General features: G+C 43.1%; 1 protein-coding gene across 5 annotated transcripts in view; it reads right to left on the reverse strand.

Moving 5' to 3' along the window:
- Positions 1 to 15,685, reverse strand: part of LOC142290977 (NACHT, LRR and PYD domains-containing protein 12-like) — a 1,131,354-nt gene that overhangs the window by 753,827 nt on the left and 361,842 nt on the right. For all 5 annotated transcript variants that reach the window (XM_075335136.1, XM_075335138.1, XM_075335137.1 and 2 more), the window contains one exon: positions 13,265 to 13,330. In XM_075335136.1, the coding sequence (XP_075191251.1) occupies positions 13,265 to 13,330 (66 nt within the window). The remainder of the gene's footprint in view (positions 1 to 13,264; positions 13,331 to 15,685) is intronic.

Raw genomic sequence — 15,685 nt, forward strand, 5'->3', positions numbered from 1 at the left:
GGTGTGGATGATCGATCTGTAATACATTCAGAAGAGCCCCGGATCGCACAATTGTTGGGGACCACAGCACATGGCAGTCAGACCCCCAGAGATTGGGAAGTTATTCCCTATCACATAGAGGGATAATGTTGAAGTTTGAAAAGTCTGCTGTAAAGAATATCTAAACTTTTGGGATTTTTTTTGTTTTAGGCCCCTTCTGAGTAGAGTGCTTAGAAGACTACAGTTCAGGAGACAGAAGATCATGCACACGGAATGGATGCCGTGAGTAGAATTTCATAGTCCTGTGTCCTGAGCTGTGCACTTAAGAGGCAATCAGTGGGAGTCTCAGGTCCTTTCTCATGATGACCCTTCTCCTTACTGAGCCCACCTCTGCCCCTATTAATCTCATAATTAATGGACCTAAACTTACGATATCTTCCAAAAGTTAAGTTACTCTTTATATGTTTAATAAAGCTACTGCCTGCGACTAATCAGTACTGTGGTTCCTATATGGTCCACACTCTGATGATGGCTGGTAACAACTACCAGCATTTCCTTACCATTGTTATGGACACACTGGGAGTTCTAAGTTAATGCAATACAATTGTATATGGGCCAACTTGACACTGCACTTGATTGCTGTACCAAGGGTTTGTTGATGTATTACTGTATTTAGGGTAGTTCTGGTGATGTATTACTGTATTGACAGTGATTCTGGTGATGTATTACTGTATTTTCGATGGTTCTGGTGATGTATTACTGTACTGACGGTGGTTTTGGTGATGTATTTTTGTATTTAGTATAGTTTTAGTTATGCATTACTGTACTGATGGTGGTTCTGGTGCTATAGTCATGTGGATGTTGTAATCTTTACCTTATCAGTCTTGATCCTAAAACATGGGGTCAGTATGCTGGACTAAAAATACAGCTTTTTGCATGTCTGTCAGCTGAATAAGTAATAGACTGAAGACCCCATACACTATAGTCTGATCTTTCGACAGGCAGCTATCTTGCTTGGCTCTCCCATATACAGGAGCACAGTGTTTCTGTGTTCTCTATTAGAGCCGCTGCTAGCTTTCCAGCTAGCTCTCCAGCAGCAGCTTATCATTTAGAGGATAATAGGATCTACACTCCTTAATTGGACATGCTCAATCCTTATTCCCCCCGACAATCATAGGTTAGAGACATCATACACATTGGAATGTCAGCAAAACCTGTCGATATTGGCAGGCTTAGACAACTTAAGGTTAATGTGTATGGAGGTTATAAGTACTATCTCAAGGCTCTGAGCACTTTCGGGGCATGTGCACACAATGTCTTGTAGATGTGTGTGAACAGAAGACACTTTAAGACACAGTCGTCATTTTATCCTGAAGCAAAGTTTTATATTTTTTTTTTTGCTTCTTTGTTATATTTTCCAACATCTTTTAGCTTTCAGTTTTTATTTTATTTTTTTTTTGTTTTTTTTTAATAAACTAGTAAGCGGCATCCAAGCAGCAGCCGCCCATATAATGGACCCTTCACTTTTAGCCACTCCATGACTGAGGAAACATGACGCGGTTAAAAAAACCTCCAAAAACTGATTATATAGACAGCAAGTCATTTTTAGATTGCAGTGTTTGAGTTCATTCCTTTAGTATTTATTTATCGTTTTTCCAGGCGGTTACAGAGCAGATCAGAAAGGGACGCCGCCACTGTCAGTGCCTAGGGCAGCATGAACTCCAAATACAGCCCTGTCAACAGCAGAAAACAGAACACAGATCAGAAGGTGAAAGACATTTTTCCATTCCATTTGAAAAATAATATCTGGTAGTAATTGATGGAAGCAACACATCTTAAATATTGGGTCCACGATTTTTAGACACTATAGTTAAAAATTGAAACTCTAAAGGCCACTTTACACACAGAGATAAATCTTTGGCAAATCTGTGGTTGCAGTGAAATCATGGACATATTGTTCCATTTGTACACAGCCACAAACCTGGCACTGATTGTCCACAATTTCACTGCAACCACAGATCTGCCGCAGATTTCTCTGTGTGTAAAGTGGCCTTAAAGGGAACCAGTCAGCAGAAATTTCGCCCAAAACCTAACAGATTCCCCCTCTGCAGCTCCTGTGCTGCATTCTAATAAGGTTTCTGTTGTTATTGTGCCCCATGTGAGACCAAAATAAAAACTTTATAAAGTCTTACCTTTTTGCATGGGAATCTTTTTTTATAGTCACGGGGGCGGGCTTTCTGGCATCCGTTATTCTCCCTCCTGGTCCTTTATGCCGTCCCCCATCGCTCCTTTCCATACGTGATGACGCTGCTCAGTGCTCCAGTGGTCCCCGCACATGCCCAGTGCCAGTCTCACAGGACTGAACACTGAGCACAGTGTGACCGCTGGTGGTGTGTGTCGCGGGCACGAGATTATGGGTGGGTACTTGCTGATGACAATCACAGCACCGCCCATAATCTCGCGCCTGCGCACACGTCACCAGTGATCTCACTGTGCTCAGTGCTGAGTCCTGTGAGACTGGCACTAGGCATGTGCGGGGACCGCTGGAGCACTGGGCAGCGTCATCACGTATGGAAAGGAGTGATGGGGGACGGCATAAAGGACCAGGAGGGAGAATAACGGATGCCCGAAAGCCCGCCCCCGTGACTATATAAAAAGATTCCCATACAAAAAGGTAAGACTTTATAAAGTCTTTATTTTGGTCTCAACATGGGGCACAATAACAACAGAAACCTTATTAGAATGCAGCACAGGAGCTGCAGAGGGGGAATCTTTTAGGTTTTGGGTGAAATTTCGGCTGACAGCTTCCCTTTAAGACTATGTGCCCACGGGGAAAGTATTATGCGGATATATACGCAGGACATTCCGAAGGAGCTCTCAGAAATCCACAGCACAACTTTGTCTGTTTCAATGCTGCGGATGTATTGCGGAATGTCCTGTGGATATGGTGTGGGCATTGAGGATACAGTACCATGGCTTCTGAACTGCATCCTCAATGCAGAACAAGTGCTGGAGTGATCGGGGAGTTCATACTTACCTCCATCAAGCAGAACTTCACTTTCCAGCCGTGTCTGTCTGCACACTGCAGGGGGTGAGCGGGCCTGAACCAGCTCCGGCTGTTACATGACCGAAGCTCATGCAGGCCCCGCCCACATCCTGCTTTCTGCTCCTGGCTCCACCGTGCTCCTCTGCACTGGAGGAAGTGACTCCAGTATCTTCAATCAAGGCAGCTAAGTATACGATCGTGCGTCAAAATCCGCAGGAATAATTGACTTGCTGCAGATTTTTCCGCAGGGAAATCTGCACTATTTCCGCTGCGGAAAAAAACGCAGCATGGGCACAGCAGTTCCAAAATGCCATAGAAACGCCATTGTAAACTCGCTGTACTGCGGATTTTTGAAAAATCCGGGGAATTTCCGCATAAAAATCGCGGCAAATTCCGCAAATTTTCCGCAGCATGGGCACATAGTTTAACTGATTTTTATCAGTACCACGTACCTTCCCAGCCTCTTTTTTTTAACCCTTTAGCCACTTTTCTTGAGATGTGTTGCTGCCATCAATTTCTAAATTACTTAAAAATGGAAACAGGTCTAAAGTTCACCTTCTGATCTGGATTCAATATTGTGTTGGGAATAAAAATATGACTATAAGAGATTTCCAAGTCATTGCATTCTTGCATTTTTTTTTTTTTTTCATTTTTAGGCACTGCGTTTTTACCCGCGGTTTTACCCGTGGTTTTGCTGCAGAAATTTCTTGAGAAATGTTTGGAATCTTTCTGCAGACATTTCCCAGCAAAACCTATGGGAAAAAAATAGCTATGCGCACACTGCGTTTGTTTTTCAAGAAAATTCTCTGCAGAATTTTTTGAGAACATTTCTTGAGAAAATGTGCATGTCACTTCTTTTCCACAGGTGCCTGCGGTATTTCACTCCATTCACTGTAATGTAATCGCGAAATACCGCAGGTATACCGCCGGTAGCAAATGATGTGCGGTATAGCCGCGGTTTACCTGCGGTAATGTTCACCACTGCCTGCGTTTTGCAGGGAAGTGATGTCATTATGACAGAAGAGGAAGCGGAGCATAAACACACACAGATCACACTCCCTGGACGCCGCACGGAAGCACTTCCGTGTGACCTCCGTCGGGTGCCCGTGCAGTCTGTGTCCCACTCCAGCCCCGTGGCTGCCCGCACTGCAGTGTCAATGTCTGCCCGCAGTACCAGCAGCTTTTCACACTGCAGTGCTGGCAGCTGCGGCGATGACTAGCGCTGCTGTCAGGAGGTTAGATGAGATCATTACCTGCTGTGATGATCTCCTGCTGTCCCGACGTCAGCGCTGTGACTGCCTTCTCTGCCTGTCTTGCGGGCGGCCCAAGACAGTCACTAGCGGTGACGTCACGGGCTCTCGCGATACTGCTAAGAACGCGGCGGGCATAGAAGTCAGTGACAGCGCTGACGTCAGGAGAGCAGGAGATCGTCACTGCAGGTAATGATCTCATCTAACTTCCTGACAGCAGCGCTCGTCATCCCCTGCAGTGACCTGGGCTGAACTATTGAGGTTAGCTCAGGTCACTGCACTGCTCTCCCAGCCAATTGGGAACATTTTGTTCTTCATTGACTGGGACAGTGACTATGGTATGGATCGTCGTGGGACCCCCTTATTGGATTATGCCAGACCAGATTTGATTGTTCTTTTCAATAAATTGGTGAAAGACTGAATGATTTGGGGAGTGTTTTTTCAAATAAAACTTTTTTTGTTGTCTATTTATTATTTCTTACTGACTGGGTTGTGATGTCAGGTATCTGATAGACGCTTGACATCACTAACCCCAGGGCTTGATGCCAGGTGACATTACACATCTGGCATCAACCCCATATATTACCCCGTTTGCCACCACACCAGGGCAATGGGATGAGTTGAGGCGAAGCACCAGAATTGGCACGTCTAATGGATGCGCCACTTCTGGGGCGGCTGTGGTGTGCTATTTTTAGGCTGGGGTGTGTCCAATAATGGTGGACCTCCCTATTCTTAGAATACCAGACCACAGCTGTCCGCTTTACCTTGGCTGGTGATCCAATTTGGGGGGGGAGCACGTTTTGTTTTAAATTATTTATTTAATGTAAAATAACAGCATGGGGTGCGCTCTGTTTTGGATTTCCAGCCAAGGTAAAGCTGCCAGCTGTGGTCTGCAGCTGTCTGCTTTACCCTAGCCGGCTACGAAAGATATGGGGGACCCCACGTCGTGGTTTTTTTTTAATTAATTATTTATTGTTTGGCTAAATACAAGGCTAAGCACCCTTTAGTGCCACATGAAAGTCACTAAAGGGTGCCAGCTTAGAATATGCAGGGAAGTGGGACATTATATAGGTCTCTCATCTATTATTTATCTATCTATCTATTCATCTATCCATCTTTCCCTCTATCCATTATCTGTCTGTCTATCTATCTATCGATTATCTATATTACTTATTGCAGTTACAGCATAAAAAAACCACAGGGACCAACCTGCGGAAAAACCGAGGCAAAACAGCGGCAAAAACACATGCGTTTTTCCCGCGGTTTTGGTGCGTTTTTTTACCGCAGGTGCGGTAATCTTCAACTCCCAGAAATTTCTCAAGAAATTTTCTTGAGAAAAATCACTTTTCTAGTGCGCACATAGCCTAAAACAGTGGCCAATCTTTTTGGAATTAGGGTTGAGTTAATTAAATGTTTTATCAAATATTGCCAGATTATTTTCAAGTTGATAACTCTGTATGACTCCCAAATGATGATATACAGTTAGGTCCATATCTATCTGGAAACTGACACAAATTTTGGTTTTTTTTTACCAGTTTACTGAAACATATTCAAGTTATAGTTATATAATGGACATGGACACAAAGTCCAGACTTTTAGCTTTCATTTGAGCATATCCACATTAAAATTTAATGAAGAGTTTAGGAGTTTCAGCTCCTTTACATGTGACCCCCTGGTTTTAAAGGGCCCAAAAGTAATTGGACAATTGACTATCAGGCTGTTTTATGGACAGGTGTGGGTAATTCCTTTATTTTATTATCAATTAAGCACAGAAAAGGCCTGGAGTTAATTTGAGGTGTGGTGTTTGCATTTTTAAGCTTTTGCTTAGAAGTAAACATGCGGTCAAAGGAGCTCTCCAGGTTAAACAAGCCATCCTTCATGAGTGAAAACAAAAAAAAAAAAACATCCAGGAAATTGCTACAATATTAGGAGTGGCTAAATCTACAGTTTGGTAAATCCTCAGAAAGAAAGCACTGGTGACCTCAACAATGCAAAAAGACCTGGACGCTCACAGAAGACAACAGGGGTGGATGATCACAGAATAATTACCATGATGAAGAGAAACCCCTTCACAACATCCAATCAAGTGACCAATACTCTCCAGGTTGTAGACGTATCAATATCCAAATCTACCATAAAGAAAAGACTGCATGAAAGAAAATATAGAGGGTTCACTGCACGGTGCAAGCAACTGAAGAATAGGAAGACTAGATTGGACTTTGCAAAAAAAAAAAAATAATCTTAAAAAACCAGCACAGTTCTGGAAGAACATTCTTTGGACAGATGAAACCAAGATCAACATCTACTAGAATGATGGAAAGAAAAAAGTATGTAAAAGGCATGGGACAGCTCATGATCCTAGGCATACCACATCATCTGTAAAACATGGTGGAGGCAGTGTGCTGGCCGGGCATGCATGGCTGCGAGAGGTACTGGGTCTCTAGTGTTTACTGATGATATGACACAGGACAGGACAGGACAGGACAGGACAGACGTAGCAGGAGGAATTCTGGGTTTTTCAGAGACATACTGTGTGCTCAAATGCAGCCAAACTGATTGGTCGGCATTTCATAATACAGATGAACAATGAACCAAAACATAAAGCCAAAGCAACCCAGGAATTTATTAAAATAAAAAAGTGGAATATTCTCCAATGGCCGAGTTATCACCTGATGTCAACCCAATAGAGCTGCATTTCGATTCTTAAAAACTAAATTTAAGACAGAAAGATCCACAAACAAACAGCAATTGAAAACCACTGAAGTAAAGGCCGGCAGAGCAATAAAAAGGAGGAAACACAGCATCTGGTGATGTCCATGAGGTCAAGACTTCAGGCAGTCATTGCTAACAAAGGGTTTTCAACCAAGTATTAGAAATTAACATTTTATTTCCAAATATTTAATTGGTCCAATTACTTTTGAGCCCCTGAAATGAAGAGATTGAGATTAAAAAATGGTTCAGTTCCTCAAATTTTTATGAAATCATTTTCTTCAACCCACTGAATTAAAGAGGACCAATCACCATGATTTTCCTATATAAAATAAAGCCAGTGCTATACTGGCGCGATCATGCTGATTCTATACATACCTTTAGTTGTGAGATCGGATGTATACTTTCTGAAATACAGGCAAGCAACGTTTGTGAAATGCACTGTTATTTGATTGATAGGTGCTGCAGAATATCTAATACTTGGGCTGGGTATTGCTAGTTATTCCCACGCCTGTCTGCTGCCTGTCCTTCCATCCGCCAGTCTCTGTTATTTCATGGGGAGTAAGGTGGGAGGAAAGACAGACAGACAGTGGCGGGAATAACTAGTAAAACCCGACCCACCTATTAGATATTCTGTAGCTGCTATCAGTGAAATAACAGTGCATTTCACAAACGTTACTTGCCTGTATTTCAGAAACTATACATCCAATCTCACAACTACAGGTATGTATAGAATTAGCATCATACTGCCAGTATAGCACTGGCTTTAGTTTAAATAGGAAAATCCTGGTGGTTGGTCCTCTTTTAACCCCTTCACGACCGCGGGCAGTAAAATTACGTCCTATTTTAACGTGACTTAACGACCAGGGACGTAATTTTACGGCCTAAACTTCATTTGATTGCCGTGGCCATAGCAACGGCTTTCAAATGATGTCCCCTGCTGTTTCTTACAGCAGGGGACCTTTGCCTGACCCCAGGGGGGGTGGCATTGCCACCCCCCATAGGCGATCGATGTGATTGGCTGTTCAAATCTGAACCGCCAACCACATCGTTCGCACTAATTTCGGCAAAAATAATGCCCGAATTAGTGCGATACTGTGAGATCCTGCTATGATCTATTGTAGCAGCTACAGCAGATCATAGCTGGATCTCTAACATGTCGCCCCCAGCAACTGCAGCACTGATTGGAGCGATCGTGCTATGACGCGCAATCGCTCCAATCAGTGTGCAGTGGGGCGGTCTGATCTGCGGGTGGCCGCCCTTCCCAGGCCTGTCCTGGTCTGGGGACCCTCCCCCAACATGTCTGCAGCGTGGAGTGGCTGGTGCTTTTGGTACCACGCCACCGCTGCTGCCGCCGCCACCTCTGATGTCACCGCCGCTCCTGCTCCAATGGTAAGTATTCCGCTCCCTGCGCGCTCCCGTGAAGGCCCCTGCCCGTGCCCCCCCCGATCTGCCCCCCTACGCCCCAATCTGCCCCCCGGCATCCCGATCTGCTACCCACGCGATCTGCCTGCCTCCTCTGTTATCTCTATTCTGCTTCCAAGGTTCCTTCCTTCTGCCTTTGCTTCTCCGCCCCCTCTGCTCTCCCTCTGCCCCCCACCTCTCCCCATCCCCCCGACGTCCTCTTACCTGCCTTCACGGGTCGTCCGAGGTCTTCACTGGCCCGATCACATCTGCCTCCATCGCTGGGTCCTTCTGCTGATCTGTCCAACGTCCTGCCTGCTGCTGGTGTAAAGCTGTCTATCTCACTGCCTTCTTGTTCCTCTGCAGCTCTTCTGGTCAGTGATCCTCTTGGTACTGTGAGTATAACTTTTTTTTTTTTTCTTGTATCCTGTCCATTTTTACACTTCATCCGTCCGTGCGTCCCGCCAAGTGCTGATCAGGGATGCAGATAACGGATCTGCATCCGTGGTCAGTTTTTGGCGTGACTTTTTTCCGTATTCGCGACGCTTTTTGTATCGCATCCGTCCGTGCGTCCCACCGAGCGCTGATCAGGGATGCAGGTAACGGATCGGCATCCCTGCTCAATTTTTGGCGTGACTTTTTTCCGTATTCACAACGCTTTTTGTATCGCATCCGTCAGTGCGTACCGCCAAGCGCTGATCAGGGATGCACATAACGGATCGGCATCCCTGCTCAATTTTTGGCGTGACTTTTTTCCGTATTTGCGATGCTTTTTGTATCGCATCCGTCCGTGCGTCCCGCCAAGCGCTGATCAGGGATGCACATAACGGATCGGCATCCCTGCTAAATTTTTGGCGTGACTTTTTTCCGTATTTGCGATGCTTTTTATATCGCATCCGTCCGTGCGTCCCGCCAAGCGCTGATCAGGGATGCACATAACGGATCGGCATCCCTGCTCAATTTTTGGCGTGACTTTTTTCCGTATTTGCGATGCTTTTTGTATCGCATCCGTCCGTGCGTCCCGCCAAGTGCTGATCAGGGATGCACATAACGGATCGCCATCCCTGCTAAATTTTTGGCGTGACCTTTTTTTTTTCCGTATCCCCAACGCTTTTTGTATCTCATCTGACCGTGCGTCCTGCAGCGGCCGATCAGTGCACTGCGTCTGTGCGTTTGAAAAGTCAAATGGCACTCCTGCTCTTCTGAGCCCCGCCATGCGCTCAAACAATTACTTTCCACCACATATGAGGTAGCTGCGTACTCAGGAAAAATTGCACAATATGTTTTATGGTACATTTTTTCCTGGTACCGTTGTAAAAAAAAAAAAGCTACCTGGTTGATACAAAAATTTTGTGGTTAAAAAAAAAATAATAATTTCAACGTTATCAACTTCTGTGGAGCCCCTGGGGGTACAAGGGGCTCACCAAACATCTAGATAAATTCCTTGAGGGGTCTAGTTCTGAAATGGGGTAATTTGTGGGGGAGCTCCACTGTTTAGGCACCATAGGGGGTCTCCAAACATGACATGGCGTCCGCTAATGATTCCAACCAATTTTGCTGTCAAATGGCGCTCCTTCTCTTCTGAGCCCCACCATGCGCCCAAACAATTACTTTCCACCACATATGAGGTATCTGCGTACTCAGGAGAAATTGCACAATACGTTTTATAGTGCATTTTTTCCAGATACCCTTGTGGGAAAAAAAGCTACCTGGTTCAAGTGACAGTTTTGTTGTGAAAAAAAAAATTGTATTCATGGCTCAACATTATCAACTTCTGTGGAGCCCCTTGGGGCTCGCTAAACATCTAGATAAACTCCTTGAGGGGTCTAGTTTCCAAAATGGGGTCACTTGTGGGGGAGCTCCACTGTTTAGGCACCATAGGGGGTCTCCAAAACGTGACATGGCGTCCGCTAATGATTCCAACCAATTTTGCTGTCAAATGGCGCTCCTTCTCTTCTAAGCCCCGCCATGCGCCCAAACAATTACTTTCCACCACATATGAGGTATCTGCGTACTCAGGAAAAAATGCACTATACATTTTATGGTGAATTTTTTGCTGATACCCTTGTGAAAAAAAAAGCTACCTAGTTGAAGCAACAGTTTTGTGGTAAAAAAAATTTTTTTTCTTTTCATAGCTCAACGTTATAAACTTCTGTGAAGCCCCCAGGTGTTCAAAGTGCTCACCAAACAGCTAGAAAAATTATTTGAGGGTTCTAGTTTCCAAAATGGGGTCACTTGTGGGGGAGCTCCATTGTTTAGGCACCTCAGGGGGTCTTCAAACCCGACATGGCGTCCGCTAATGAGTGCAGCTAATTTTGCACTCAAAAATTCAAATGGCGCTCCTTGCCTTCCGAGCACTGCCGTGTGTCCAAACATTTGATTTCCACCACATATGAGGTATCTGCGTACTCAGGAGAAAATGCACAATACATTTTATGGTGTATTTTTTCCTGATACCCTTGTGGAAAAAAAAGCTACCTAGTTGAAGCAACCGTTTTGTGGTAAAAAAAAAAAAAAAATTCTTTTCACAGCTCAACGTTATAAACTTCTGTGAAGCCCCCAGGTGTTCAAAGTGCTCACCAAACATCTAGAAAAATTATTTGAGGGCTCTAGTTTCCAAAATGGGGTCACTTGTGGGGGAGCTCCATTGTTTAGGCACCTCAGGGGGTCTTCAAACCCGACATGGCGTCCGCTAATGAGTGCAGCCAATTTTGCGTTCAAAAATTCAAATGGCGCTCCTTCCCTTCCGAGCTCCGCTGTGCGCCCAAACAATTGATTTCCACCACATATGAGGTATCAGCGTACTCAGGAGAAAATGCACAATAAATTGTAGGGTGCACTTTCTCTTTTCTCGCTTGTGAAAATGAAAATTTTATGGCTAAAATAACATTTTTGTGTTAAAAAGTAAAATTTTCATTTTTTCCTTCCACATTGCTTTGGTTCCTGTGAAGCACCTAAAGGGTAAATAAACTTCTTGGATGTGGTTTTGAGCAGAGTGAGGGGTGCAGTTTTTAGAATGGGGTCACTTTTGGGTATTTTCTGTCACCTAGGTCTCTCAAAGTCACTTCAAATGTGATGTGGTCCCTAAAAAAAATTATTTTCTAAATTTTGTTGGAAAAATGAGAAATCGCTGATGACCTTTGACCCCTTCTAACTTCCTAACGAAAAAAAATTTTGTTTCAAAAATTGCGCTGATGTAAAGTTGTGTGACAAGTGGGAAAGTTTATTTAGTAACTATTATGTGTGACATATCTCTCAGATTTATGGGCATAAATTTTCAAAGTTTGAAAATTGCGAAATTTTCAAAATTTTTGCAAAATTTCCTAAATTTTCACAAAGAAACGCAAAAATTATCGGTTTAAATTTACCACTGACATGAAGTACAATATGTCACAAAAAAAAAAATCTCAGAATCGCCAGGATCCGTTGAAGCGTTCCAGAGTTATAACCTGTCAAAGTGACACTGGTCAGAATTGCAAAAAATGGCCCGGTCATTAGGGTGTTTTAGTGGCCGGGGGTGAAGGGGTTAAAGCTGAAAGTCTGAACTTCACATGTATCTGAATTGTTTTGTTCAGAATCCATTGTGGTAATGTACAGAACAAACATTTGAAAAAAATGTTGTCTGTCCAAATATATATGGACCTTATCCAAATGCCCTTGGCAGAAAAAAGGTTCTCCATCTCTGTTTTAATGGAAACTACAAGGGTATATCCACATATTGAATATTTGCTACAGATTTTATTTGGAAAATTCTACTGTGACGACATGGACTCTCATGGGTTAAAGTTTCTTAACATTCAGCCAGACTATTGTTCTTATGTGTGCTAAGTCATGTTTGCTTAGCTATTGCTCTCCAGACTTTTCCAGTAATCATTGTATTGTAGTTGTGTATTGATAATGTAATTACCTTAGTAGCCATTGTCTAGTCGGTGACTTGCCAACTCCATGTAGATATACTGAGTCTTTCTATGCACATCATTTAAATGAACATTATCCATGCAGCTTGAAATTCATCCAATGGGAGAAGCAATCTTGTCCAACCAATCGATGAGGACGCAGTGTATCCTAAGGGAAGGTTATGGCTATAAAAGGGACTTCTTTAAGCCACTAGGGTTGATGAAGGTTGATGGATGCTGATGGATCCAGTCTAAGCTCTTTGGAGCTGACTAGAGGATCAGGATATCTTATGGCTTCAATCTAGGGACCCCGGTTCCGGTTGGAGACCATATCCACAGCCTAGGGATTTCGACTCCGGCTGCAAGGATTGTAACATCAAACCAGGACTACCTAAGGAGGACACTCAGGTTGGGACAGTTCAGTCACCTGTTACAGACTTTGCAGACCTCACACAGCTTCCTGAATCTGGCATTATGACTTTCTCGGTGGGTGCCCACCAAAAGCGGGGTGCTGCTGGACTGGAGTAAGCGGCCCTGGAAGCTCTGAGGCATGGACATTCTAAATCCCTGGTGAACCAGCGGAAGGGTGAGACTCTGTTGCCTGTTACATTTGTGTTTTGCTGGTTATGTGTTATGTGCCGTTAATTGTTTGGGAATCCAATAAAGTCTAATTATTGTGGTTCCCTCACCCTGTGTTGTCTGAGTAGAGTTACGCCCACGGTTAAGGAGGCCGGCGTTCAGTTGGGATGAGCCCTGAGCCACGCTGTTTTTCTAAAGGCGGCGGGTTTTAGTGGACGAGAGCACCCACTGAGCCCCGTGTCTCCACATCTACAACTAATCCAAACATTTGAAACATATAAAACAAGTCTATTTGGAAAAATGGAAAACACTTTCAGTTATGTAAATTTCTGCAAAATAAATTTGCAGCCTAGTAAAGTGGGAATTCAATTTCCTATGATAGGTATACATAATGTACATACTTTTTAGCTCTGGGGTAAGTTGGTGTCCGATTTCATCCAGTACGATTCTCTTCACCAGAGTGTCACCTAGTAAGAAATGATGCTTAGTTAGTCGGAAAGTAAAGAGAGGCTGTGCCCGCTCCCTGGATATAGTGGTAATGTGTGTTCTGCTGTAACTTGTCTCTAGCACTGCCGCTGCTGTCACCTCACTCTACATTCTACATTTGGAGCACTGGTGCCGAGTCCTATAGTGCAACATTATATGGAGAGAAGGTATGAACACCAGTAACTATGCAAGGGGAATACATGTAATAGCAGAAACTGCTGTGTGAATACTGGCCTGAAAAATACAATAGCTATATGTGAAAATGAAAAAATGACAATGGAATCTGCATTACTGCCATGAAATATGAATAAAGAGAAATTTAGCTATTGAATTGATTAATGCAACAGAGACCCAAAACCACGGTATTCTCTTACTTTGGGGTCCCTAGCTAGTGTGTGTCCTCTCATGCAGTTAAAAAAAACTTACCATGTATGTGAAGCTGAGACCCAGGCTATATATGTATAATGTGGACCGGCAAAAGGTGTGGGTGGGGACGGGTTCACAAACGAAAGACTACAAACAAATATAGAAATAACGTCTGGAACACCATACTAAGTCTGAACTGGGCCAGTATTCACACAGCAGTTTCTGCTATTACATGTATTCTCCTTGCATAGTCACTGGTGTGCATACCTTATCTCCCCATAGTGCAACGGCTGTAGTGTTTCTTTTCCGGGAATCAGCACTCACTGCATTGTGGAGAATGCTGTCACACAGCTAGCTATATGTATTTGATGAGTTTTAACATACTTGTCTTATAAGGAGGCTATAATAAAAAATGACTTTAAATCAATGTATTTAAATCAGGCTTTTGTGCTATATGCACTGTATAATTAACCCTTTCACACCAGAGTCTGTTTTTCCCTTCCTGACCAGGCCAATTATTTCATATCAGCGTCACTTTAAAACAGGCTATGTCACATAAAATAATTAATAAATAGCACTTTCCACATGTCTACTTTACATCATAAAATAATTTAAACATACTTTTTTTTTTTTTGTTAGGGAGTTAGAAGCGTTCAAAGTTCATCAGCAATTTCTCATTTTTCCTACAAAATTTACAAAGCCATTTTTTTTTACGAACCACATCACATTTGAAGTGACTATGAGGCCTAGGTGACAGAAAAGACACAAGTGACACTATTCTAAAAACTGCACCCCTAACACTGCTGAAAACCACATCCAAAAAGTTTATTACCCTTCAGGTACTTCATAGGAACTAAAGCAATGTGGAAGGAAAAAATGAAAATTTTACTTTTTTCACAAAAATGTTACTTTAGCCTCGCATTTTGCATTTTCACAAGGGTAACAGAAAAAAAAATGCACTGTACAATTTGTTGTGCAATTCCTCCTGAGTAAGCTGATACCTTATATGTCATGGAATTCTACTGGTTGGGCGCACAGCAAGGCTTGGAAGGGAAAGAGCGCCAGTTGACTGCAAACTTGGCTGGAATCATTAGCGAACGCCATGTTGCATTTGGAGACTCCCTGAGGTGCTTAAACAGTAGAGTTCCCCCATAAGTGACCCCATTGTGGAAACTAGACCCATCAAGGAATTTATCTAGATGTTTGGTGAACACCTTGAACCCCCAGAGGCTTCACAGAAATTTATAACATTGAGCCATGAAAATAAAAAAAAAATACATTTTTAGCACAAAATTATTACTTCAAGCATATAGCTTTTTTTCACAAGAGTATCAGGAAAAAATGCAGCTTAAAATGTGCTGTATAATGTCTCCTGAGTATGCTGATATCTCATATGTGGTGGAATTTTACTGTTTGGGTGCACAACAGGGTTTGGAAAGGAAGGAGCACCATTTGAATTTCAGAGCGCACAATTGCCTGGAAAGATGTTCTACAGTTAGTTCCAGAAATATTTGGACAGTGACACAATTTTCGCGAGTTAGGCTCTGCATGCCACCACATTGGATTTGAAATGAAACCTCTACAACAGAATTCAAGTGCAGATTGTAACGTTTAATTTGAAGGTTTGAACAAAAATATCTGATAGAAATTGTAGGAATTGTACACATTTCTTTACAAACACTCCACATTTTAGGAGGTCAAAAGTAATTGGACAAATAAACCAAACCCAAAAAAAAAATTTTATTTTCAATATTTTGTTGCGAATCCTTTGGAGGCAATCACTGCCTTAAGTCTGGAACCCATGGACATCACCAAACGCTGGGTTTCCTCCTTCTTAATGCTTTGCCAGGCCTTTACAGCCGCAGCCTTCAGGTCTTGCTTGTTTGTGGGTCTTTCCGTCTTAAGTCTGGATTTGAGCAAGTGAAATGCATGCTCAATTGGGTTAAGATCTGGTGATTAACTTGGCCATT

This window comes from Anomaloglossus baeobatrachus, chromosome 2 (genome assembly GCF_048569485.1).
Source record: "Anomaloglossus baeobatrachus isolate aAnoBae1 chromosome 2, aAnoBae1.hap1, whole genome shotgun sequence".
In the NCBI taxonomy this organism is placed as follows: Eukaryota; Metazoa; Chordata; class Amphibia; order Anura; family Aromobatidae; genus Anomaloglossus; species Anomaloglossus baeobatrachus.